This window comes from Elephas maximus, chromosome 7 (assembly GCF_024166365.1).
Source record: "Elephas maximus indicus isolate mEleMax1 chromosome 7, mEleMax1 primary haplotype, whole genome shotgun sequence".
NCBI lineage: Eukaryota > Metazoa > Chordata > Mammalia > Proboscidea > Elephantidae > Elephas > Elephas maximus.
In genome coordinates, this window is record NC_064825.1 from 131,494,494 (window position 1) to 131,519,663 (window position 25,170).

General features: G+C 47.6%; 1 protein-coding gene across 1 annotated transcript in view; it reads right to left on the reverse strand.

Annotated features, from left to right (window-relative positions):
* The window catches only part of TESMIN (testis expressed metallothionein like protein), a 40,685-nt gene extending 15,515 nt beyond the window's left edge, over positions 1–25,170 (reverse strand). The window contains exons 1-6 of the mRNA XM_049892687.1: positions 25,128–25,170; positions 24,346–24,884; positions 19,773–19,928; positions 17,702–17,822; positions 15,572–15,648; positions 8,484–8,557 (exon numbers count right to left, since the gene is read on the reverse strand). Coding sequence (XP_049748644.1) covers positions 8,484–8,557; positions 15,572–15,648; positions 17,702–17,822; positions 19,773–19,928; positions 24,346–24,819 — 902 coding nt within the window. The 5' untranslated portion in view covers positions 24,820–24,884; positions 25,128–25,170. The remainder of the gene's footprint in view (positions 1–8,483; positions 8,558–15,571; positions 15,649–17,701; positions 17,823–19,772; positions 19,929–24,345; positions 24,885–25,127) is intronic.

The following is a 25,170-nucleotide window of genomic DNA, read 5'->3' on the forward strand; positions in this document are numbered from 1 at the left end:
GACATCATCGTGGAAATGTTAGGATACTTAGAACTGAATAATAATGGAAAAAGTACCTATCAAAACTGGTGGAACTGAGCGACAGTTACTTCAAAGGAAGATTATCTGCCTAAGTGCTTATCTTAAGAGAGAAGGGAGATTGAAAAGTAATCAGCATCCAGCTGAAGCAGTTGTGGGGGCGGGGGCGGGGAGGGAACGAAGATGAAAGCAGGAATTAATGAAATAGAAAATAAACTAGAGAGGATCAAAAAGCCAGAAGGTGGTTCTTTGAAAAGTCAGATAAAATACACCTCTGGTAAGAACGAACAAGAATGAAAGAAAGAAGGCACGAATAAATGACTTAGGAATGAAGGCAGGGAGGGGGCCCACAGGTGCAGACACAACATTTTTAAAAGAAAATAAGATCATATTATGAATAGCTTATGGCAAGAAAATTGAAAACGTAGATAAAATGGACAAATTCTCAGCAAATAAGAGCACGCCAAAACAGAGTTAAGGAGAAATAGAAGGTTCGAACAGTTCTAAGACGATTAAAGAAACAGAAGGTCTGAAGAGTTCTAAGACAATTAAAGGAATAGAAGGCCTGAACCATTCTAAGACTATTAAAGGAATAGAAGTGATAGTTTAAAATTCTCCCACAGAGAAAATGTCAGAACCAGGTGTTTTTATAGGTGGATTTTACCAAATTTTCAAGGAACAGATCATTTCAATCTTATACAAAGTGTTCCAGAGACCCAAAGAATAAAGCAGAGAACACGTTCCAACCCGTTCCATGGAGACACCCTAACCTTTATGCCACAACCATACGAGAATCGCCGAGATGCCAAAACCACAAGGTAACCTCACAAATACAGACACAAAGATTCTAAACCGAACATTAACCAGCTCAGTCCAGGAGCACAGAAAGTAAAGGTGATCCGAAATAACCAGGCTGGACTTGTCCCAGGAATCCCAAGAGTGCAAGAATTAAGACATCTATAAAAGTCAGTCACCACATTAGCATATTAAAGCACGAATATCATATGATATAATCTGAATAAACGCAGAAAAAAACTTTGATAAAATTCAATACTCATGAATGATAAAAACTCTCAGGAAACCAGGAATGGACAGTAACATCACTTTTAGTGGAGAAGCATTACATATTCATTTTGAAATCAGGGACAAGAGGAGAACATTCGTTATCTCCACTTCTGTTCCACAGTCCCGTTAGCACGTGAGAACAGAAAAAGAAATAAAAGGTTAAGACTTAGAAAGGAAGAAACAACTTTAAGTATTCACAGCTGATACGGACACCCAAAAAGTCTACAGACAGTTGTTAGAGACCATAAGGAAGAGTTTAATAGCTGGCTATCTGATCAATCTATCAAAATCAGTTGCATTTACGTACCCCAGCAATTAAAGGGCACCATTTACCATAATAATAAGACTATAAGTTACCCAAAAATAGCCCCAATAAAATATGTGCAAGACATTTCAAAAGTTTTTTAAAATTCGTGCATGAAGAAGAAAATATATAAACTTTATTGAAAGACATTACATAGGTAGACATACGTGAAGAGATTTGCCATCTCCATAGATGTGGCTCTATCTCGAAAACACATCAGTAACTCACAAATGACTTATCGTGTTCAGTACAATTCTAATCAAAACCTCCAAATGCTGAGAGAGCCGTGTCCCTCCAGATGTCAACACCTGGACTGGAGCTGCAGCCCCTGAGATGCGGTGGGGTTGTGTGTGGAGCAGGACAGAAGCCCACCCCAGACACTCGCACACCAAACCTCGAGAGTTAACAGGGGCTGGGCTGCAGATCAAGGGGCTAGACAATTAAGTGTCCATATAAAATTGGATCCCTACCTAATGCCTTTGGCAAAAATCAATTCCAGGCGCATTAAGGCCTCAGTGGTGAAAAGCAGACCTTTAAGTTTTTTAGGTGAAACTCTAATAGGACATCTGTTTGACCTCAGGATATGGCCGGACCTCTTCAACAAGGAATAATAAGAAGAACAACAAGTGATAATTCTGAGTACCTTAAACTAAAAACTTCTGTTCCTCAGAAGCACACTCATTTCAGCCATAAGTGTTGAGTGCCCGGAGCTTCCTGGGAGGAGGCTGGGCAAAGTGGGGAAGGGCAGCAGGGCTCTATTGCTTTCCCTCAGGAGCCCGACTCTAGTCATTTTTGCCTGTGTGTATGTATTACTTTTTCTTAAAAAATACGATGATTGTTTGTCCCTTTATTCATGGCCAGTTAATAGTGGTCCCTCTCGCCTTTCTGTAGTAAAGACTTCCATTAAAGTAGTACAAAGGCCCCCATGAAAGTGAGATTCCGTTGCCTTGGTTACTTGACTTAGCTATGGGGAGTAAAAAGGTACAAGCTATTAACAAAGATTATGGCCCACTCATTAGTGAACAGGCAGTGGTGGACCCACTGATTAGTCCAGGAAGCTGCTTCTAGGCCAGATATTCGTGTCAGCTCCATGACGAGGTCATTCAACAAGCTAACCCTTCTCAGGGTCATCTTAGCTCCAAGTCTTCAGGGTTGCCTCACTTTGCCCCCAGTTACACTCTACACTTCGCTCTAGGCTTCATGGGTTATTGGAGCTCCCCGACCCACACACCAGCCAGTAGCTCTGTCCAGAGGTGTCTCCTACTCTGATGGCCTCTGTCCACTCTAGACACTACCACCTTGTCCTGTGCCGCACTGGGAGTGTCCATCTGGGCAGGCCATTCTGGCTTGACAATGCCACACGGTCCTGGCTTTTTCCCCTCTGTCCTCCTTCCACCTCACCCAGAGCTGCTTTTTAAACTTCCTGTTTGGTTGTCTCCTGGTGTCTCCAGCATCCAGAAAGTAAATGACGTGCAGTCACAGACCACACCAACGACAGCTCAATACGCTCAACCAGTCAACCCTAGAAGGCAGCATTCTTTTGTTTTTTGTTTTTGTTTTTTAACTCAATCTGTCTGGTCAGTTTTGTTTTGTGAACAAGTTTCCCGGGCTGCAGGGTTTTACCCACGTCTGACCCCCACATCACTGTTCCACCAACGGAGCTCTCTCTCCGACTTCAGAAGGAGCTCTGCAATGGAAAGACCATGTGGAGATGCAGTTAGGGTTATTAGACATTGGGACTGAACGGGTTCTCTCTCCTCCAATGTGTCCCTTAAAGCTAGGTGGGTGTTAGGGGCAGAAGGCCCGCAGCCCAGAGCAGGAGCTTCAAGCAGGGCAAGCAAGAACAACACAGTCTAGAATTGGCAGGGTGGAAAGGGAGCTGACAATGGCAGTGCTGTCACTCAGGGACTTGAGGACCGCCTCCTAGTTCAGCCATAGTTTCTCCTTCCAGCCCACACCCTACCACCCTCTGACCCAGCGGTCTGGAAGCTAACATCCCTGGGGGAGAATTTTTCTGAGAAACCAGAGTTTTTGATCTGGTTCAATTAAAAACAAAGAGTAAACCAATTCACCAAACTTAAAAAAAAAAAAAAAATTGGGATGGGGAAATGTAACAGTTAACGTTCAACAATGATGATGTGTTCAGCGTTTGTCTGAGGGGCTGGAGAACATAAACCCAAACCCAAGGCTCGACACTGCTTCAAGTGTGGGCAGCGTCAGGTACTAAGACAGTTGGCCAATGAGACCAAAAGATCCAAACCAGGCTTAGACTGCAAGGGTGGCGCCATCTCGTTCTGGTTTGCGGCAAGCATGGGGACACAATTGTTGGACATTAACTGTAGCGTGGGCACTGCTGGCCACTTAGGCTTGTCTGGACTCTGCTCACTTGCTGGTTTCTAAACCACCTTATTTCTTATTTAATAATGAAGGGTTCATGGTTACTTACAATTTCAGACACTGGGATTTGGTACAGTTACATGGCTTTTTAGACTTTGTGTCCCATGAACTAAGAGTTACTCTATAAAGATTAAAAGAGAAAATGTATTCAGATGGTTACTCTTCAAAAAGAGAATTCACTAAGTAGCTGGTGTTTTTGAGCAAATACTGAAAGTCTCAACATCAGGCAGCTAGAGGTGCTATTTACAGGTGCCTTGTCATGACCTGGGAAAGGTAAGCCTATCTCATGCAGTGTGGGGCCACCTTGCCAGGGCCAGCTGTGCACCCCAGAATGTTGGCTGTGGGTGTGGAGCAGGTTCCTACGCTGGGCCCCTTCCCAAGAAGCCTTCCTGGAGTTTCTTACCCTGACTTGTCTAAACCTCTATTTTGTGCCCCTTTCCCACCCACCAAACAGCTCTTTTTTTTTTTCATATATTTTCCCAAATCTGGACACTACTGGGAAGTATGAATTAAAGAGCACTATTTTTTTTTTTTTACATAAAGCATGGAAACCCTGGTGGCGTAGTAGTTGAGTGCCACAGCTGCTAACCAAGAGGTTGGCAGTTCAAATCTGCCAGGTGCTCCTTGGAAACTCTATGGGGCAGTTCTACTCTGTCGTATAGGGTCGCTAAGAGTCGGAATCGACTCGACAGCACTGGTTTTTTGTTTTTTTTTTTTAGATAAAGCATGGTTTGTGTTCTGTTGTGCCCACGTTAGAGCTGAAGGTGCTGTGAAGACGTCGCCACCATGTCTAAGCGTGTTTGAGTGCATCATGTGGTCACTGGGGGCCTCATGACCAGCTGAAGAAGGGATTAGGTCACCCTCCTAACTGTGCACTTGGGGGTTAGCCCACCAGCCATCTCCAGGGGCCTGATGACAGGGAAGATCCCATGCCTGTGGTTGTTGCTAGACATGAGGGAAAGTTCCCAAGGATTGCTTAGAAATGATGCCTACTGAGGGAGCTCAGAATGTTAGCCCTGTAAGAAGCTTAACAGGTCACGGCGAAAAGAAGGCACTGTGTAGAGTCCCTTGTGGAAAGGGCACTCGTGGGCACTATGTGCGGCTCATTCCACCAGTGGACTCCTGGGATGGTAGATGCAGACTCTATCTCTGCAAGGCAGCAGCCACCTCCACACGAGAACCGTACCTGGCCTTGGGTTTCCTATGAGAACTACAACAGTGCTTGGCCCACAATTAACGCGTGCTGCCAGTCTCACATTCCCACACAGAGCGTGGGAGTGACTTCGTGCTGTTTGCCAGGTGGGTATGACTGATGCCCATATCCTTTTGTCTTATGCTTTGTGCCTTCACACCCTTGACTGGCTGTCTGGATTGGTGCCAGGTCTAAATGCTAACTCGGCCCACCCTTCTCTCTGTTCTGCATGGGCTCCCTCTCTGCCTGACACATCAGCCCTCCCCACTCTGCTGGCTATTTGTGCCCCTCAATGGAAATAGAAGGATACGCCTGACATCTACATAGACAGGCTGCGCCTGGTGACTTCTGGAGATGTCTCCCACTTTCAAGAAAATGTCCCCAAACCACATCACTAAATGCCATGTTAAAGTATTATTCATCTGGCCTGATTTTGCCCCTTATAGATAGGACAGTTGTAGCTTATGCCCTGGTGGGTGCCAGGAGGGGCGGGTGTGGCCTGCCCACCTGTGGACCACATATGGACGCTCGGAGGAGGGTGCTGATACCTACTTCACTGCCCTAGTCACAGCCCTGCCGACCCTGCCCCTGAGCTGGGACACAGAGTGGCCCCAAGGAACTGAGTGGGGGCAGAGGAGACACCCCAGCAGTGACCTGACTGTGACTGAGGAAGGAGAGAGTGTAGCTCAGTGAGTATCTAAGGTGCCAACAGGCATTTACTGAGGCTGCATCACTGTGCAGCCAGGACTTTGACGAGGGCTTCAGGGACATCGAAGATATTTTCTTGAAAAAATTATGGTGCCTTTCCTCCATAAATCCACCAAATAGCCAGGGACATGAGATATGTACCATTGAAAAACCAGAGTACACAAGGTGCCACATCACCACCTGTCAGACTGATTGCGAATGCTGTAAGAATGCAGAGACAGGGAGGTTTACGGAGGTGGAGAGACTTCAAGAAAGCTCCTGGAGGAGGCAGAAGGTGCCGTCGGCCTTTCAGGTGGCGAGGGTTTTTTATTGGTCCAAAGGACGTTTCAGTTCAGAGAACAGCATGACAAAGACGCTGGCCATGTGAGGAAGCAGCACAGGGTGACTGAGGGGCCAGAGAGGGACCAGATGACTGTGATAGAAACAAAACTCGAAAAAGTTCCACTGATCTCATAGCCCTTGATCACTCTCCTAGTGCAAATCTGAAAATTAAAGAGTTAGAAGAGGTCTGGAGAGCTTGGCTGGTAGAGCCCTTGGCCTGGGAAGGGCATTCTGACTCAGCTCCACCACAGTGAGATACAGACGCAGCTGCAAGAAAAACACTTCCGAGAAGCGGACTCCTGAATATTCTTTATTATGGTGTTCATTAAATTAACCAAAAACGTTAGCGTCAAGGAGGTGTCAGAATTCGTATACTACCTGATGGATAATCAGATTATTAAAGCTATACCAAGGGGCAGGGTGTCAATCTGGATTAAAAGGGTTTTTATTAATACGATAAGCTAGTTAATACGTTAGCCAGCTGACCTGTTTCTGTGTTTGACCCATACTGGGCTGGGCTGACAGTTTCTTTTCTGATATCTCAGACCTAGTTAAGTCGTGGAGGTCAAAAAGAAGGCTAAAGAAGCACCTAAGAGGTGAAGAGGACGGCAAACTCATCACGGCTGGGGACACGTACAGAAGGAAACAACCAGCCAGCAGTTTTCTGCCTCCGCTTCCTGACTCAAATACTTAACTGATAGAGATCCCGGAATGCCGTCTCAGGACCGTGGAGGCCGAGATAAAAATCACCAGTGCCGATTCACCGAGTGACACCAAATCAAGCAATTCCTTGCAGCAAAAATATAAACCCAAAGCCCCTGTTGTTTCTGACACATCAATTATAATGGAAAAATCCTTTACAATCTGAATAATTACTTCAAAATAAAGAAAAATACACTACTTCATGGAGAAAATCTAGTCTAGACTGGCTTGAAGAGGAACAAGGAAGAGGAAGAGGAGGAGGAGGAAGGGGACAGAGAGATGCGGTGGAGGAGGGAGGGGGAAAGGAAAGAAGGAGAAATGAGCTGGAATGGCCTCGTGACTGTGCTTCCGTGTAAACAAACGTCAGCGGCACCCCAGTGGTGCCCCCTCAAAGGGCACCCTAACTGGGTGCACACATAAAAAAAATACTTGGGATAAAGTTCTAGAATATCAGATTCTAACTGATACTTGAATCGAGTGTTCAAGGCACAATGAGGCGCGCAGGAATGCACTACTGTTGACCAAATGCTCCCAGTCACAAGAAAGAGAAAGCAGGTCTCTTCAGGATCCTAACATCTGAGATCACACCGTGTGACCAAAAATGGAATGCTGTCAACAGGATTTGGAAATTGCTTAAGTAGCTTTGGTTTTGTCCAGGAATTCTAACAACCACAATGACATGACCACATATCATCACGCTAACCCAGCCCCCCAGCCCCACCACAGCAAGAGCATGAAGCCAGGAGAAGGACCCCTTCAGCCTCATCCCACCAGAGTGATGGAAAGCCATTGACCGTCGCACGGCTTAGAAACAGCTAGAAGAGCAACCGCTAAAACGGAATCAGCAAAGCATTGACGCAACTGAAACACTTCAGTGACAATTCTCGGAGGTGAGGGCGTTGACTGAATTCTGTGATGTCTCCAGCACCCTGCCCTAAGGTTTGCCCAGCCTTTCGTCCACACCCCAGACAATTCTTCTCACACTTACCAAGGCCATGATGATGAGGGGTGGCAGCCCCTGCGGGGCCGGGAAGCACTAGAGGACACAGTCTAGGCTGTCGATTGCTCGGCCTGACTTCTCTCGGGTGCTGGGCCCGCAGGCCCATAGGAACACATATAGTGGCATTAGATTGGATGCCCAAGCTCCGTAGGGCTCAGTGACCCAAGGGCTGCCGAAACTGTTAGTGCACGACGCTGACTTGCCATAGAGCTCCAATCAGCTGATTAGTTCCATTAGTTACAGTTATTAACGAGACTCTAAAATGAAAAGACAAGGTCCCTGGTAAACGCAGCCACGTCCACCTGGAGAGAGTGTATCTTGGCAGCTGGATGGAGGGAGAGGCCGCTTAGCACATAAGGCAGCAGGGGCAGCCCACAGAGGCACACGACAGACCCCTGTCCACGCTGAGTGACCACCACGTCCTGACTTATGTTGGTGACCACAAAACAGAATGAGACCAGCTCAGACTGGATCAATGTGAACCCAAGAGAGAGCGGTAAATGGTGACAAACTTGGGAAACACTGACACAGGACAGCAGACAGTAAAGTGGAAACCAACCAAGGTTACAGAGCCATCTTTGCTTCAACAGCAAAACCAGGCAGGAAGCAGCCACGCCGTTCTCAGCATCCACCCAGCTAAGAAATAACGTCTCAGGGGTCATGAAGGTCGGCGGGGAACACTAGCTCCGTAACTCAGAAGGAAATCCCAGATGCACCCCAAAGCCTCTGAACCTCTTGATTAAAATGAGTGACAACGTACTGCTTTTAATCCTTACCCAGCCAAAGTCAGTTTTGGTGGTCCTGGCAGAGCCGATGAGTTAACTACCGGTGACAAGGCTCCGTTCTCCAGCTGCAGAGTCAAAGGCAAGAGTGTTCTTAATTAGCAGGCTGGCTTTTTAAACTCCACCCTCAGCCCCCAGGCACAGATAAAAACTATGCTTTTTCTGCTAGAGGTTTAAGTCACCAGCCCTTTACAACAACGTCCAGTCCTTAAGGGCCACCCTGAGCAGGCATGGGCCCAGGCTCTGCACAGGGTGGGACCCGCCTGGCCTGGCCACCCTCCCCCGAGGTCTGCAGTGTGGACACTGAGAACTGCATTCCAGGTGCAAGCCTGGGGGCAGGACTGCACAGCCGGAGTTGGTGGCCAAGGACATTGTAAGAGAAATATCTTTCATTTGAATGAACTATAAATTGTGAAAGGAAGTCAATTACAAATGCCTTTAAACTGAAAATGACCTTAAATTATTATTTTTACAGTCTTAATATAACGTAATATGTTATATTTTTAATATAACATAAGCGATCTTGGTATATGAAGTCTCATTGACAAGCATTAATTTCATTTTTTTTCTATTCAAAATATCATTTCGTGGCCAATTTTTAGTAACTCGGAAACAGTAGCACACTGGCAGCATTACTCACGCCCTTTGCTTTGCAAGTTCTCGTCTTTTTTCATTATATTACTCCTTAGCGGAGCTCACGAAGGGTATTCACAGGGAAGAAGAAGCCAACCCAACACTGCCCTAATTTCCTACTTCTAGTATCAGATAAAATTAAAATTTGAGATTGTGTATATCACAATTGAATATCCCTTGTCCCCTTCCCCAAAATTGAAATTTAAAAATGTTGCCTTTGAGTGATGTCGAGTCTATTCTGACTCTTAACGACCCCATGCGACAGAGCAGAGCTGCCCCATAGGGCTTCCCAGGCTGTATCGCCAGGGTTTTCTCCTGCAGGGCTGCTGGTGGGTTCCCACCACTGACCTTTCCCTTAGCAGCCAAGAGCAATTAAAAAATAAGTTTGTCATTGTTGTGATGTCGAGTCGGTTCCAACTCATAGTGACCCTACGTACAACAGAACTTAACAGTGCTCAGTCCTGCACCATCCTCACAATTGTTGTTAGGCTGGAACCCATTTTTGCAGCCACTGTGTCAATCCGTCTCGTTGAGGGGCTTCTGCTTTTTTTTCGCTGACCCTCTACTTTACCAAGCATGATGTCCTTCTCCAGGGACTGGTCCCTCCTGATGACATGTCCAAAGTGTGTGAGATGAAGTCTCACCATCCTTGCTTCTAAGGAGCATTCTGTACTTATTCCCAGACAGACTTGTTTGTTCTTTTGGCAGTCCATGGTGTATTCAATATCCTTCACCAACACTGCAATTCGAAGGCGTCAATTCTTCTTCGCTCTTCCTTGTTCGTTGTCCAGCTTTCACATGCATATGAGGCAATTGAAAAACACCACAAGTCAGGTGCACCTTAGTCTTTAAGGTGACATCTTCATTTTTCAACATTTTAAAGAGGTCTTTTGCAGCAGATTTGCCCAATGCAACGCATCTTTTGATTTCTTGACTGCTGCTTCCATGGATGTTGATTATGAATCCAAGTAAAACGAAATCCTTGACAACTTCAATCTTTTCTCCGTTTATCATGATGTTGTGAGGATTTTTATTTTCTTTATGTTGAGGTGTAATTCATACTGAAGGCTGAAGTCTTTGATCTTCATCAGTAAGTGCTTCAAGTCCTCTTCACTTTCAGCAAGCAAGGTTGTGTCATCTGCATAGCTCAGGTTGTTAATGAGTCTTCCTCCAATCCTGATGCCCCGTTCTTCTTCATACAGTCCAGCGTCTTGGATTATTTGCTCAGCATACAGACTGAATAAGTACGGTGAAATGATACAACCCTGACACATGTCTTTCCTGAATTTAAAAAACACAGCATCCCCTTGCTCCGTTCAAACGACTGCCTCTGGGTGTAACTACAGTTTGCACATGAGCACAATAAAGTGTTCTTTAATTCCCATTCTTCACAATGTTATCCATAGTTTGTTATGATCCACACAGCCGAATGCCTTTGCATAATCAATAAAACACAGGTAAACATCTTCTGGTATTCTCTGCTTTCAGCCAGGATCCAGCTGACGTCAGCAATGATACCTCTTGTTCCATGTCCTCATCTGAATCCGGTTGAATACCAGACTGTCCCCTGCCAATGTACTGCTGCAACTGGTTTTGAATGTTTTTCAGCAAACTTTTACTTGTGTGTGATATTAACGATATTGATAATTCCTGCATTCTGTTGGATCACCTTTCTTTGGAATGGGCACAAATATTGATCTCTTCCAGTCAGTTGGCCAGGTAGCTGTCTTCTAAATTTCAAGGCATAGATGAGTGTGAGCCCTTCTAGAGTTGCATCCATTTGTTGAAACATCTCAGTTGGTATTCTGTCAATTCCTGGAGCCTTGTTTTTTGCCAATGCCTTCAGTGCAGCTTGGATCTCTTCCTTCGGTACCATTGATTCTTGATCATAGGCTACCTCCTGAAATGGTTGAATGTCGACCTATTCTTTTTGGTACAGTGACTACGTATTCCTTCCATCTTTTGATGCTTCCTGCATCATTTAATTAATGTTTTCCCTGTAGAACCCTTCAATACTGCAACTTGAGGCTTGAATTTTTTCTTCAGTTCTTTCAGCTTGAGAAATGCCGAGATTGTTCTTCCGTTTTGGTTTTCTAACTCCAAGTCTTTGCGCATTTCACTATAATACTTTACTTTATCTTCTCGAGCTGCCCTTTGAAATCTTCCGTTTAGCTCTTTTACTTCATCATTTCTTCCTTTCACTTTAGCTACTCTACATTCAAGAGCAACTTTTAGAGTCTCTCCTGACATCCATTCAGGTCTTTTCTTTCTTTCCTGTCTTTTAAACAACCTCTTGCTTTCTTCATACATGATGTCCTTGATGTCATTTCACAACTTGTCTGGTCTTTGGTCATTAGTGTTCAACGTGTCAAATCTGTTCTTGAGGTGGTCTCTGAATTCAGGTGGGATATCTTCGAAGTCATACTTTGGCTTTCATGGACTTGTTCTAATTTTCTTCAACTTCAACTTGCATATGGGAAATTGATGGTTTGCTCCACAATTGGCCCCAGCCTTGTTCCAATTGATGATGTTGAGCTTTCCCATCCTCTTTTTTACAGATGTAGTCGATTTGATTCTTGTGTATTCCATCTGGAGAGGTCCACGTGTATATATATATGTATATATTTTTTATAGGCACTGTTTATGTTGTTGAAAAAAGGTATTTGCAGCGAAGAAGTTGTTGGTCTTGCAAAATTCTATCACACTATCTCCGGCACCATTTCTATCACCAAATCCATATTTACCAACTACTGTTCCTCGTCTTTGTTTCCAACTTCACATTCCAATCGCCAATAATTATCAATGCATGTTAACTCCAAGTTTTATCAATTTTAGACTGTAGAAGTTAGTAAAAACCTCCAATGTCTTCATCTTTGGCCTTAGTGGTTGGTGCATAAATTCGAATAGTAGACATATTAACTGGTCTTCCTTGTAGGCGTGTGGATGTTATCCTATCACTGACAGCGTGGCACTTCAGGACAGATCTTGAAATGTTCTTTTTGACGATGAATGTAACGCCTTTCCTCTTCAAGTTGTTGTTCCTGACATAGTAGACCATATGACTGTCCAACTCAGAACGGCCAATTCCAGTCCACTTCAGTTCATTAATGCCTCGGATATCGATCTTTATGCATTTCATTTCATTTTTGACGACTTCCAATTTTCCTAGATTCATACTTCATACATTCCACGTTCCTATTATTAATGGATGTTTGCAGCTGTTTTTCCTCATTTTGAGTCATGCCACATCAGCAAATGAAGGTCCCGAAAGCTTGACTCCATTCACATGATTAAGGTGGACTCTACTTTGAGGAGGCAGCTCTTCCCCAGTGGTATTTTGAATGTCTTCCAACCTGAGGGCTCATCTTCTGGCACTATATCAGACAGTGTTTCACTGCTATTCATAAGGTTTTCACTGGCTAACCTTTCAGAAGTGGATTGTCAGGTCCTTCTTCCTAGTCTTAGTCTGGAAGCTCCGATGAAACCTCTCCCCAAGGGCGGCCCTGCTGCTATTTGAAATAACAGTGCCAAAGCTTCCAGTATCACAGCAACATGCAAGCCGCAGTGTGACAAACTGACAGACCTGTGGTGGTTATATAGTCTTGGGAAAACACATTTTATCCATCCTCTTCGTTTTCTCTCTTCTGCCCCTTTTTAAATTTTGTATAATTACTATTTGGGCTGGAAGGCATCAAGAAATCACTCTGGGTCTAACTCCCTCATTTTACAAATAAGAATTCTAAGTCCCAAAGGGGTTTCTCACCCCAAGAGTTCCCTTTTCTTTAGTCTGGTCCTTGCACTTGGGTTATAGGAGGAAAGTGTCCAGAAGTTACTCAAACGAGCGTTTCTTCTGCAGCCATCCAGATATCTAACTGCGTCCTCACGCACACTGTCTGCTGAGTCGTGCTTTCGCTTGAAGAAAGGGTTTCCAGCTGTCAGGGCTGAGCCAATTGTCTGTGTAAACCAGGCACAATGACTCTGTTTTCTCCGGGCTCTCTCAGCCCCAAAGCAAAGCAGAGAAAACGAGGTTTCTTTGAAGCATTACAGAGGTCCTAAGTCTAGGGCATCATATGCTGGAGCCCACGGCTTTCTGAGGCAATGCCTGGCCACTGAGGAGAGAGGCCAGTAGGCCCTAAGATGGCGCTTCCCAGGCTGTACTGTGCACATTAGCTGCCTGGGATCCTGTCACCATGTGGATTCTGACTCCGTGGGCTTCATGTGGGCCTGGGACTCTGCGTCTGTAACAAGGTCCCAGGCAATGCCAATGCTCCTGGCCTTTGGACTGCACTTGGAGTAGCGGGGCTCAAGAGAAAGTCCAGAACTGAGGGTTTGGCAAGGAAGCAAGGGAAGCATTGCAGAAAGGATCGCCTCTGAGGTCCCCACTGGGTAAGAGGTCTGGGGAGCCAAAATGGGGACCTCCGTCAGCACAGTCAGGGTGAGACGGGAGGGGGTGGGATGGGGGTGCCTGTGGTCCAATAGCGCATTGCACAGGGCACGGGCTTCGAGGTGGGGGCTGCACAAGCAAGCCCAGTGCGTGGCTTCCTGACCAGTGGCTGAAGCAGTGAGGGAAGGAAGGTCTGGTGTGGAGGAGGCCAGGAGACGAGGGTGTACACACAGCCTCAGGGCGACTCCACGTCCGGGCTCACAGGACCACCTACACACAGCCTCAGGACGACTCCATGTCTGGGCTCACACGACCAGGCTCAGCTTGTTCATCTACACACAGCCTCAGGATGACTCTACCTGCACCGCTCAATGTTCTCTCCCCTTTGGCCAACGCATCATTTGAGAAAAATCTCCTTCATGTATTCATTTAACAAGTATATAACTCTCTTTATGGTCACTCCCTTAGGGATCTCGTCTGGTCTCATGGCTCAAAATCCCTTCCACAGCTGGCGACTTCCAGCTTGATCCTTCAGCCCAACCCTCACTCACGCTGGACTTCAGCTTGTAGATACGACTCCTACACAATGTCCTCGCTTGGGTATCTAAGGGGCACCTCAAACCGAACATGTCCAGAGGGAACTCTGTCCCGTCCCAGTTGATGGAATTTCTATCGTTCCCATTGTTCAGACTGAAAAGCTTGACATCAAGCTGTCAGGCTCAGACCTGGACTCCTCCATCTCACATCCCACATCTAATCCATCAGCAACCCCAGCTGGTAGTCTGTCTGTCAGAACATCGCGAGAGCTGACAGTCAGCTTCTCACCATCTCCGCTGCCACAACGTGGTCTGAGCCACCTCATCCCTCCCCAGATTGCTACAATCGTAGCTCATCTGCTTCCACTCTGCCCCACCACCAGCCCCTCCCTTGAGTCCATCTAAAGACAGGCCAGTGTGATCCTTGCCTTCAAAGGAGGTCATACCTCTGTTTAAAATCCTAGGGCCCCCTTTTCAAGCAGAGCGGAAACTCGGTCCTTCCACTGCCTTCAGCTTCCTCTGGGTGACTGTCCCTCGTACACTCCATCCCAGCCCCACCGGCTGCCTTGCTGGCCCTACAGAGGACTTGACCCCTCCCTAGGCCCATGGTGGTCCCTCCGCCTCAAATGTTCTTCCATGAGATATACACATGGCTCATTCCCTCGTCACTTTCAAGTCTTTGCTCAAATGTCACTTTCTCAATGAATCCAACTGTGACCACCTGTGTAAAACTGCGGCTTTTTTCCGTCCACCACACCTGTCTCCCAGGCCCCTTCCTCTGCTCTCCTAGTGTGTAAGCTGTGTATTTGTGAGCTGTGCTTATTGTCTGTCTCCAATGCTGAGACGCAAGCTGCAGGAGTGCAGAGCTGGGTGCTCTGTTTTGTTTGGGGCTCACTTAGTTCAGATGGGTGCCATCCCTGGCAAAGGTGTGCAGAGGCCCAGTGTGAGGCAGGCTTCACTCTGGCTCTCAGTTCACGGGGTGAACAAACCCTCAGCCCCTGTGGCACTTACGTCCCCGTGGGCGGGTACAGGCAGAGAAATCAGAGCACATGGGATGGTGACAGTGCTGGGGTAGAGTGAGAAGCAGGTGCAGGCAGTGAGGACCACTGCTCTTCCCTGAGGGCCGGGGGCTCTCCCGAGGAAGACGCGGGTAAAGGAGCACAGTGCTTTGTATCTAACGTATGTGTATTACGGTGTCATCACAAAAGCTGACTTTAGAAAACGTTTCCGTGACCCCGAGGAAGGTGAGGGACCAAGTGTGCTGATGGCAGGGCCGCAAAGACCAGGGCACAAGTGGGCAGGAGGCTGTTGGGGAGGGCAGAGCGGCTTCTCAGGGTTGGCAAGGAGCCGTGTCTTAGACCTGCTCCGTTCCTCTCACTGCTGAAGACAGCGAGGACTGGTGAAGGTTTCCCTGTTGATTTTAAAACGGAAGAGAAATTCTATTCCTGAGTAATCCCAACTGCGACCACCAAAATTTCCAGAGACAACAATGCCCGGTTGTATTTTTTCTTAATAAAGCAATGACTCACTTGTTGAGTAATGAGATTTAATTTTGCTGGTACTGGCAAAAATCTTCCTACTAAAGTAGTCATTGGTTTAGGGACATCTGTAAGGAAGACAATTAAAATTAATTGATAGCATGTATTATTCCTCTTCCACCTACACATGGAAGAAAGTACAGAAATAACAGGTTACGGATTTATCGCGTACACTTACCCAGTTTATCTTGGTCCTATTTATGTTTTTTGTTCTGCAAAACATTTTGGGTCTGTGTATTTTTTTTTTTAACTATCACCCAATTTTTTTTTTTGTCATAAAACTACTTGACCCAAGCTTCCAGGGAGTAAAAATGTGTTAGCACCCAGGTTCCCAAGCACACACACAGGGCGCCCGCCACCAGACAGGTTACATTTTTGAGGGAACACAGCGCCATCTGTTGGACGCCACGTGAACTACTTTTCATTTGTGTGCCTGCTTCTTTTACAGGTTGCTCGCTGGTTGGACATAAGTACCCATCAAGCTGTTTGGACTGAACTACTTAATCACACCCACCAATAGGCATTCCTTTACCCCCTAGCGGCGCAGTGGTTAAAAGCCATGACTGCTAACTGAAAGGCTGGCGGTTAGAATCTACCAGCCACCCCTTGGAAATCCTATGGGGCAGTCCTACTCTACCCTATAGGGCCACTGAGTCAGAATCAACTCAACAGCCACGGGTAAGGGTGCCGTCAAAGGCTCCTGAGATGCTAAGGGTGAAAGTGAGTCCAAGTGGAAGGACAGAGGTGACTTACTCTCTCGAGTCACCACTGGGCTCAATACACATCCTTTCAGGTTTACCTGGGGACTCAGGTAACATTACGGTGAGGTTTAGTGTGTACACGGACACCATAATAGGAGGGATCTGTGGGGGTTTCGGAGCCCTAGTGGCTCAGTGGTTAAGAGCTTAGCTGCTAACCAAAAGGTCATCAGGCGCTCCTTGGAAACCCTATGGGGCAGTTCTACTTCGTCCTATAGGTTTGCTATGAGTCGAAATTGACTCAGCATCAGAGGGTTTGGTTTTTTGATTTGGTGGGGGTTTTATGATTAAAGAACAAGGAAGCCAGTTTGCAGAACACTGTATAAACACTCTGTCTGTAAATCGAGGCACTGGGATTTTGTCATGGGCGGGAGGATGGGTGATAGGAAGAACCCCTCCCAGCCCATGCTGGGGATCACCATGCAGCACCATCCTACGGGAAACAGGAGAAGAAAGCCCACAGCTGGTGTAGCAAAGGGCTCTGGGGGCTCGCTGTCTTGGTGTTTACCTTCCTCCAATAAAGACAACGTTGGGGTGGGGTAGGGAGGTGAGGAGCCACGCTTTTTTGCCCTGGATTCCCAGAGTCTGTCCACTGGAAACTGCCTCTAGACTTGATGTGATTTTAAATTATTGGCAAGGCCAGTGACTCACTGATAGTGAAACACCCTGAATAACTTGACGTCCAGTGCAACGTGGTTATGTATAAAATCACAGAGGTGCCCAGTGTTCAAGAACGAGTGTCTAACTTCTGTTAAGCACAATCCTAAAACTATGCCATTTAATCTTTCTTTAATAGTTCCTAAAGCATTTTGGGATAACCAAGTACTTATAGGTCATTTATTAACACCGTGCCAGTTTAAAGAAGTTTCTGAGTGAATACGTGTCAGACAGGTTAGCATTTGAGAGTTATTTCACAACACACGGCGATTAAGCCGCAGTGGTCACTCTCCTTGGTTACAGCCACATGTTTATATAAATGTGTATATAAATCTTTACTGCACCTGAATGACCAACCCAACCTGGGAAAGGTTGGCTTTGCACCCTAGGCGTGCCCCCTGTGGAATTAACGACAGGTACAGGTTGGCAGGCACCTGCCAGGATGCAAATCTCTGCAGGTAGCTCAAGTGGAGCCAACCGTCTGAGTGTGAGATGGCCCGCGCGATGGCTACGGGTCAGTCCGCAGAGACACATGCTTCCTGTCCCAGGCTCTCGCGGACGGACCGTGAGGTTGGCCAGCTGCCCGTGTGATACCCTAGCCGCCTCCTTCACTTCAAGTCTCTATAAAAACCCGAACATATTCACTTAGCAGCTTATATATGATACATGCCAGAACTTTTTTTTTTTTAAATCAGTTTCTTCGTACCTGACTGTGGATAACTACTTTGGTCTTGATACTGAGGAAGCAGATGCAGGGCTTTCAGCTCTCTCGCACCAGAATGGTCTATGCACAGCATTTGTGTGCCCCCTTTCAACTGACAGATCACCTAAAAGAAAAATAGCGATCGGGTTTCGTTTCCAAAAGTTAATTCCAGTAATACCAACCGAAATAAACATAAATCTGAGGAAAGAGCCTTATCCAGGATTTCGGGTGAAATGGAGAATGGGAACAACAGGGCTGCTCTCCGTGTCTCCCCCTGCAACAGCGCATTGTCTGGAGGGACCACAGAGCAGGAAAACCTCTCCGGAGATGGCTCAGCGCGCCCACGGGAATGCCTGCTCGTGGCCTCTCTGCAGGTGTCTGGCCATGCAGACTGGGGTCAAGGTCAGGCGACTGGGCACCAGAGCCTCCGTCACATGTCCTCGGGCTCCATCGTCTACACGGTCAGGGGAACGAGCTGCTCTGCGGCCCAGCCCAGGGTAGATTGTGTCCCCAACCCCGATCCTGTGGCTGCCCGCGAACTTAGAATCATCTTTAATTTCAGCACTGCTGGCTTTCCTGCCACACACTCTGGTTATTGCTAACACAGGAGTCTGTTTTAATGTCTTTTCTTATTTCCTACAAGCGCAGCTTAGAAAGTCTAATCTAAGAACTGAAAATTCTAAGATGCGTGTCGATCTTCCTGGGCCTGAGGAGTAGGCTCAGGTAGCCCAGGTGGGATTCTAACCTCACACAAGTCCTCACCAGCAGGTGAACTGCGGCCAGAGCACCAAGCAAAAGCAGAGACGGGAGCTGAGGGTGAGCACGGCCCTCACATCGCTGGCCAGCAGCGCCGTTTCTGCCCACAGGCAGCTTCTAATTCCACAGGCAAAACCACAAATACACAGAGAAGCTGTGGGTTCTGACTTCAGGTTGCTTATAGTCTAGACAGGAAAACTCAAAGAAGCATAAGGTACCCACGTTATCATCCACGTGAGCAACACGAATGGAGCCTCTGCAGAGAGGAGCTGCCCTGGGCCAGAGCTTCAGGGCCCCAGCAACATCGTGTGCAGGTGGGACTGTCCTGGTGTCACACGCCCACACGCAGGGCACACCAGGGGCACACATGCAGGGGCGAGGCTCAGTGTGGCATCTCCAGACCTGCCAGCCCCATAGTCCCCTCCTGGGGGAGTATGCTAGCCACCTCCCGATGGCCCGCCGGGGTGGCCTGGGAAAGCTGTGCCATAGACAGAGTTACTGGTGTGTGCCTCGCTAAGCCAAAGCTGGGGCTGGCTCGTTTCCCAGGATTTCACAGTTAAAGTGTATGCCTTCGAGCCAGGGCCCCTTTCTTGGAATAAAAAACCGCTGTGGGAAAAGGCAATGGTTTGTTCTTTGGCCTCTAAGCAGCTTGCCAAAAGGAACCCCTGGGCAGGATTCCTGGCCCCTCCCTCTGGTCCCCCACCGCAGGGAGACCTGGAGTCCAAGCTGCACCCCTTACAAGCTGTGAAGACTTAAGCCACGCATGTCATGTCTCTGCTTTCCCATCCGTAAAGTCGGGATACAAATAACGCCCACCTCAGAGCTATATGAGGATCAAGTGAAGTCATGTGCAAAAATATGACAGGAACCACAGTGTGACTAACTGATGGCTCCTCCCGTACAGGCGTTAGCTGAGATCACTAAGAGTTTGGGGGTGAGGCAAAGGCAGGGAAGCAGCCTCGGCCCCAAAGCCTGAGAAGCCCAGCCCCACGCTCCCAGCGATCCCCCAAACCACACGGCCCGGCCACACCTCCCCCATCCCAGTGCCTGACCCCCGCTCTGCGCTGACAGTTAAAGAAGACAGCAGTGCTCTGATCTTTATCTAATTTGCCAAGATTAAGCAGACATGAGAATCTTAGCTGTGAAAGGAGCCTTAGAAAGGGCCTTAATCAGTGCCTTTCTAAGGTGAGACAACCGAAGACGCTGATTCGACAAGTACCAGGACGAAAGTGATGACTGAGGTAACCTGACCGAGTGGTGACAAGGGCCAAACATTTACTAGAGTGTTAAGCATACACCTTTTCTGTGGCATAATTACCATCGGATTCGAGTCCTTGTGGGAACAGTCGGAGGGGCCCTCGGGTTCGTGTGATGCTGGGAACTTGCAACAGGATTCCTGGGCGTGAGGATTCGGAAAGGTTGCCTCCTCCGGGTTGTTACCGGTAATCGTACCACCTGCTTCCTTTATTTCAACCTAAAAAAAAACAAAAAACAACACAGTCGCTATTTTAGGCAACGCTCGTAGGCACTGGGTTTTGCAGTTGCATAATAAAAAACCCAATCGCCACCGAGTGGATTCCGCCTCACAGAGACCCCCGAGAGTCAGAGTGGAACTGTGCTCTGTGGGGTCTTCAGTGGCGGATTTTTCCAAAGTAGATCACCAGGATTTTCTTCTGAGGTGCCTCTGGGCAGACTCGAACCTCCGACCCTTGGGTTAGCAGCTGAGCATGTTAACCAGTTCATACTACCCAAGGACTCCAGTTGCATAAAAAAGAAAATTCAAGTTTCATGCGAAGTTACATTTTTAAAGTAAAGAGCACCCCAATTCTCTTTGCTCACTGGTGATTTTAAAACTCAAACTATTATTCTCTTTACGGGGCAACAAGCCACCTGACCAGCCTCACCAGTCACCTTATGAGAGACCACTGAGGGCCACAGAAACCAGCGGCTAGTGAGGCGTGGAGAAACGATTTTGATGTGGCCCGCATGCTGTTCCCAAAAACGGCGAAAGTAATTGAGAGGATCCCCCAGTTGGTTGGTGGCTTCTCACATCGCTTCACAGCCCCACACGCTAACGGAGCCGGAACTCCAGTCTGCGCGTTCTTAAAATCGCCTGAACCGCTAGCCCTTCGTCTAACCCTTCATCAGACGTTCTAGAACGCATTCGTTTTATTAAATATCCTAGCCAATTGTTTTATTGGGTTCTTTGTTTTGTTTTCTTTCCTCAAGAAGCCCAAAAGCCTTGCTGCTGTTTGATAAAAACAAACAAACAAAAAAAACTCCGTTATAATACAGCTGATTTAAATAAGACAAAAAATAAAGAGTCAACTTTCCTGACTGAGCAGTGGGAGAATAACTAACGTGAAGCAGCAAGGGTGGGCAATGGCTGCCCACTTTGTTTTTAAAGCTCTCCTCTGCAACGAGGCCCAATTCAATGACACACCAGCAAAATCACAAAGATGTAGACAAATACCAACGACATTACTGGAAATCAGAAATGAGAAACTAAAGAAAATGTTGATTTTTGAATTTTTTTTTTTGTAATTAAGAAAATTGCCATCAGAATTGAGTGTTTCAAAACCAGGGTGTTTCTTTTAAAATTGGGTAAGAATGGAAAGAAGATTAGGAAACAGCAGCCTACCCATATTTTGCATCACTTTTGCTCCCTCTCTCCCTCCTCTCTCTCTCTGTGTCTCTCTGTCTGCGTCTCTCTCTCTGTGTCTCTGTCTCTCTCCCACTGCAGAGCCCATGGGAGCCTCCCAAGAGGCCAGGAGGCAATAAAGTCCTTCAGAAAAGATGAGTCTCAAGTGCAGTATTCCAAGGTCATATCCTAAAGACCTCACATATAAAATCACAGAACAGGTAACTATTTTTCAAAGAGAGGATGTTGGTTCAAACTTGGAGATTTTCCTACCTAATAAACTCAGAGGCCCAAACAAATACTAACAATTAACACAAACTGGTAAATTACTTGGCACAGCCACCTAGTATCTAGGTATAAATCTTAGAATAGATAAGGGAAAGTTTAGCTGCATGTCAAGTTACAGCTTTATTTAGATATTTCAAATTTTCTAGAAATATAGAACATTTCAAATTTTCTTCCTGCTTTGGGGCATTTTCTTCCATTTCACAGCTTCCTGCTTTGGGGAACCCCCCATGCCCATGTCATCAAAGTTGAGATTTAATTTATCTCCTATAATTAACAAATACTTATATAATAAATTTATCAATGTAACTAATACCTCGACTACTTATATTACAGTAAAAACACAAACAAACCCGTTGCCGTCAAGTCGATTCCAACTCCTAGAGACCCTACAGGACAGAGTAGACTTGCCCCACAGAGTTTCCAAGGAGCAGCTGGTGGATTCAAGCTGCTGACCTTTTGGTTAGCAGCCAAGCTCTTGACCACTGCGCCACCAAAAAATCAAAAAACCCGTTGCCGTCGAGTCAATTCGGATTCATAGCAACCCTATAAGGCAAGGTAGAACTGCCCCCGAGAGCTTCCAAGGAGCGCCTGGTAGGCTCGAGCTGCCCACCTTTTGGTTAGCAGCCGTAGCTGTGAACCACTGCACCGCCAGGGCTCCTAAATGACGGTAAAGTCTCGTTTTTAGAGAATGCGTAGAAACAAAGATCAGCACGTGAGAATGAATTTCTAGAAGGAAATGAGCAATTTAGCCTGAACGTTTACCGGAAAACAATTCCATTCTGTTTCGATGATAAACGTGTCCACGTGGAATCATTTTCATTTTATTAATGAATATGAAAGTGTTGGTAAAAATTCAAAAAGGCAAAAAACGAATTTTTTTTTAATTCAAATAATATCTCAATTTTGCCAAACCAGCCTTGTGTCAAAATTGGACCATATTAACAGGGGATCTTGGAAATTCCCACTGACTAGTTAGAGCAAGGTCCACCCCAGTGAGGGCAGTTCTGAGGAAGACCTCTGGCTGGGTGAAGGCTGGAGGGACTGCATGTTCTCTGAGGATCCTCTGGGCACCAACTGGGACATACTGGCCACCAGCGTGGCTCCACCCTCTCCTCCACGCCCAGGAGCAGTGGTCCTGCCTCCGCCCCACCAGGCCCACCAGGGGAAACCCAGAAAAGCAGACACCCAAGCTCCTCCTGCCATGGCTTTTCCTCTGCGAAGTCAGGCTCTGGCCAGCTTACTGAGGACTCAAAACGTTCCACACGGGCTCCGGCTATAACTTGCTAAAGGGATCCAATGGGCGATTTATCTAGTTTTCCAAACTAGAGCCTTTTGGGAAGCCAGCACATGTAGCCCTGGTGGCACAGTGGTTAAGAACTCGGCGGCTAACCAAGAAATGGGCAGGTCCAATCTACCAGCTGCTCCTTGGAAACCCTATGAGGCAGTTCTACTCTGTCCTATAGGGCCGCTGTGAGTTGGAATCAACTCGACGGCACCAGGTTTGGTTTTTTTTATTTGTTTCCTTTAAGACCTGATTTGAACCAGTGGCCATCAACAGCGAAGCTCCTTCAGATAAAGGAGAATTGTTACGTGTCACATTGGGCGCTGTCGAGTCGATTCCGACTAATTGCAACCCCATGTGTTAGAGCAGAACTGCCCCACAGGGTTTTCTAGCCTGTCGTCTTTTTGGAAGCAGATCTCTAGGCCTTTCTTCCACGGAGCTGCTGAAAATTAGCAGGAATTTATGTCGCCGATATAGTCGACTTTTTTTATATAGTCTGTGCTTCAAGCACGATCACTTATTAGCAGAAGGAAGGTCTAACACCTTGATTTCAGGGCTCAGCAAACACAAGTGTTAACTCTGAGTCCCTGCTGAGACTTAAAAGCCTTGTAAAAAATTTTTTAAAAAGCAAAATGCAGGAGAAGGTGGAATGTGTGGCTGACTGCCTCCATGAACAGCTGCCTCCTCTGCCGTGAGACCAGACGAACTGGATGGTGCCCAGCTACCGTTACTGAACATGTTGACCAAAGATTCTAGAGAAGAACCCTGATCAAAAGGGGGGAAATGCAAAACAGAATTTCAAATTCTCTTAGACTACAGACTTTCTGGAGCCACCAAGGCTGGATGAACCCCTGAAACTACTGCCCTGAGTTAATCTTTAAGACTTAAACCAAAAATAGGCTCCGAAGTCTTCTTAAAACCAAACAATAAAAGACCAAAAACCAAACCCAGTGCCGTCCAGTCCATTCCGACTCATAGTGACCCTACAGGACAGAGTAGAACTGCCCCATAGAGTTTCCAAGGAGCGCCTGGCAGATTAGAACTGCCAACCCTTTGGTTAGCAGCCATAACACTTAACCACTATGCCACCAGGGTTTCCAAACCAAACAGTAGTTTAGCTAAAACCAACCCCACTGCCGTTTAGTCCATTCTGACTCATAGAGGCTGTATAGGACACGGTAGAACTGCCCCATAGAGTTTCCAAGGAGCGCCTGGCAGATTCGAACTGCCCACCCTTTGGTTAGCAGCCATAGCACTTAACCACTGTGCCACCAGAGTGTTGGCCTGAGTGTTATGCTTGGGATCAAAATGACAACAGCAACTTGAAAAATTAGATAGTAACTTTAAAGGGGCAGTGAATTTATGTTAATGGGGGAGGGTCTCAACAACAAAATAAATCAATTTTAAAAGCAAAATGCAAACACATGAGAACTCAGTGTTACACTTGTTTTCATGGAAGCTAGCTATTCTGACAAACAGGGCTTCTTTCCTAGAGGCAATGAACAACAGGGCCCTAGTTCATCTGAGTGGGCTCAGTCCGGTGTGCCACGGTTCAATTAGCTAATCCAGTGGGATGGGAAAATGTGTTTAGAGGGAACCTTCGGGATAAATCACCAGTCTCTCCTGTACACGTGGGAATGTAAAAAGGGGGGCTGCGCCCATCTCCCAGGGGGCTCTTACTGGAATCACGCGGACGCCGGGGTGGGCCGCCCCTTCCCGTGGCCAGGCGCCCAGGGGCACTACCGCGGGGCTCCTGCGCGGGGCCAGCAGCGAGGACAGGAAGTGGACGTTGTAGGCGGGCGGCGGGGCCCGAGCCAGCAGGGCGTCCTCCATCGGGCTGAGCTCGGGGAGACCCGGGTACTCCGCAAGGCCCTCCTGGTCGTCGCGCTCGTCCTCCAGCTCCACCTTGACCTTGGCCTGGCAGTCGGCGCCCGGCGGCGGGGAGGTGAGCGCCCGCAGGAGCGGCTCTTTGGGGTCGGCGGCGCTCAGGTAGGCGTCTTTGAAGACGTGGAACTGGTCCCCCTCGCGCTGGACGGCCGCCGGGGCCTGCAGGACCATGTTCTCAGACGCGAACGGACCCTCGGCGCCGAACAGGTCCGGCACCAGCTCGTCTTCGGGGCTGCACAACCCGCCGAACACAGGGGCCTCGTCCATGTCGGCAGAGGGGACCGCGGCCGGACATCACCCTGCGCCCGGCTCGATCCCACGAGGAGCCGCACCTGCAACCACGAGGGCAGGTGAGGGGCACCACGAGCCTGGCCACCTGGGAGGGGGCCCCGCCGCCCCTCGGGGATGACCAGGGGGTTCCTACGCCCCGGAGATGTTGGGGGGGTCCTACCGCCCACCCCCACCCCGCATAGATGGGGGGTCCTGCCACCCCCCTGAGATGACGGGGTTCTGCAGCACCGAACTGAGATGACTGGGATCCCGCCGCCCCCTGAGATGACGCAGGGGGTCCCTACCCCTAAGATGACCTGGTGGTCCCGCCGTCCACCCCGCCACATA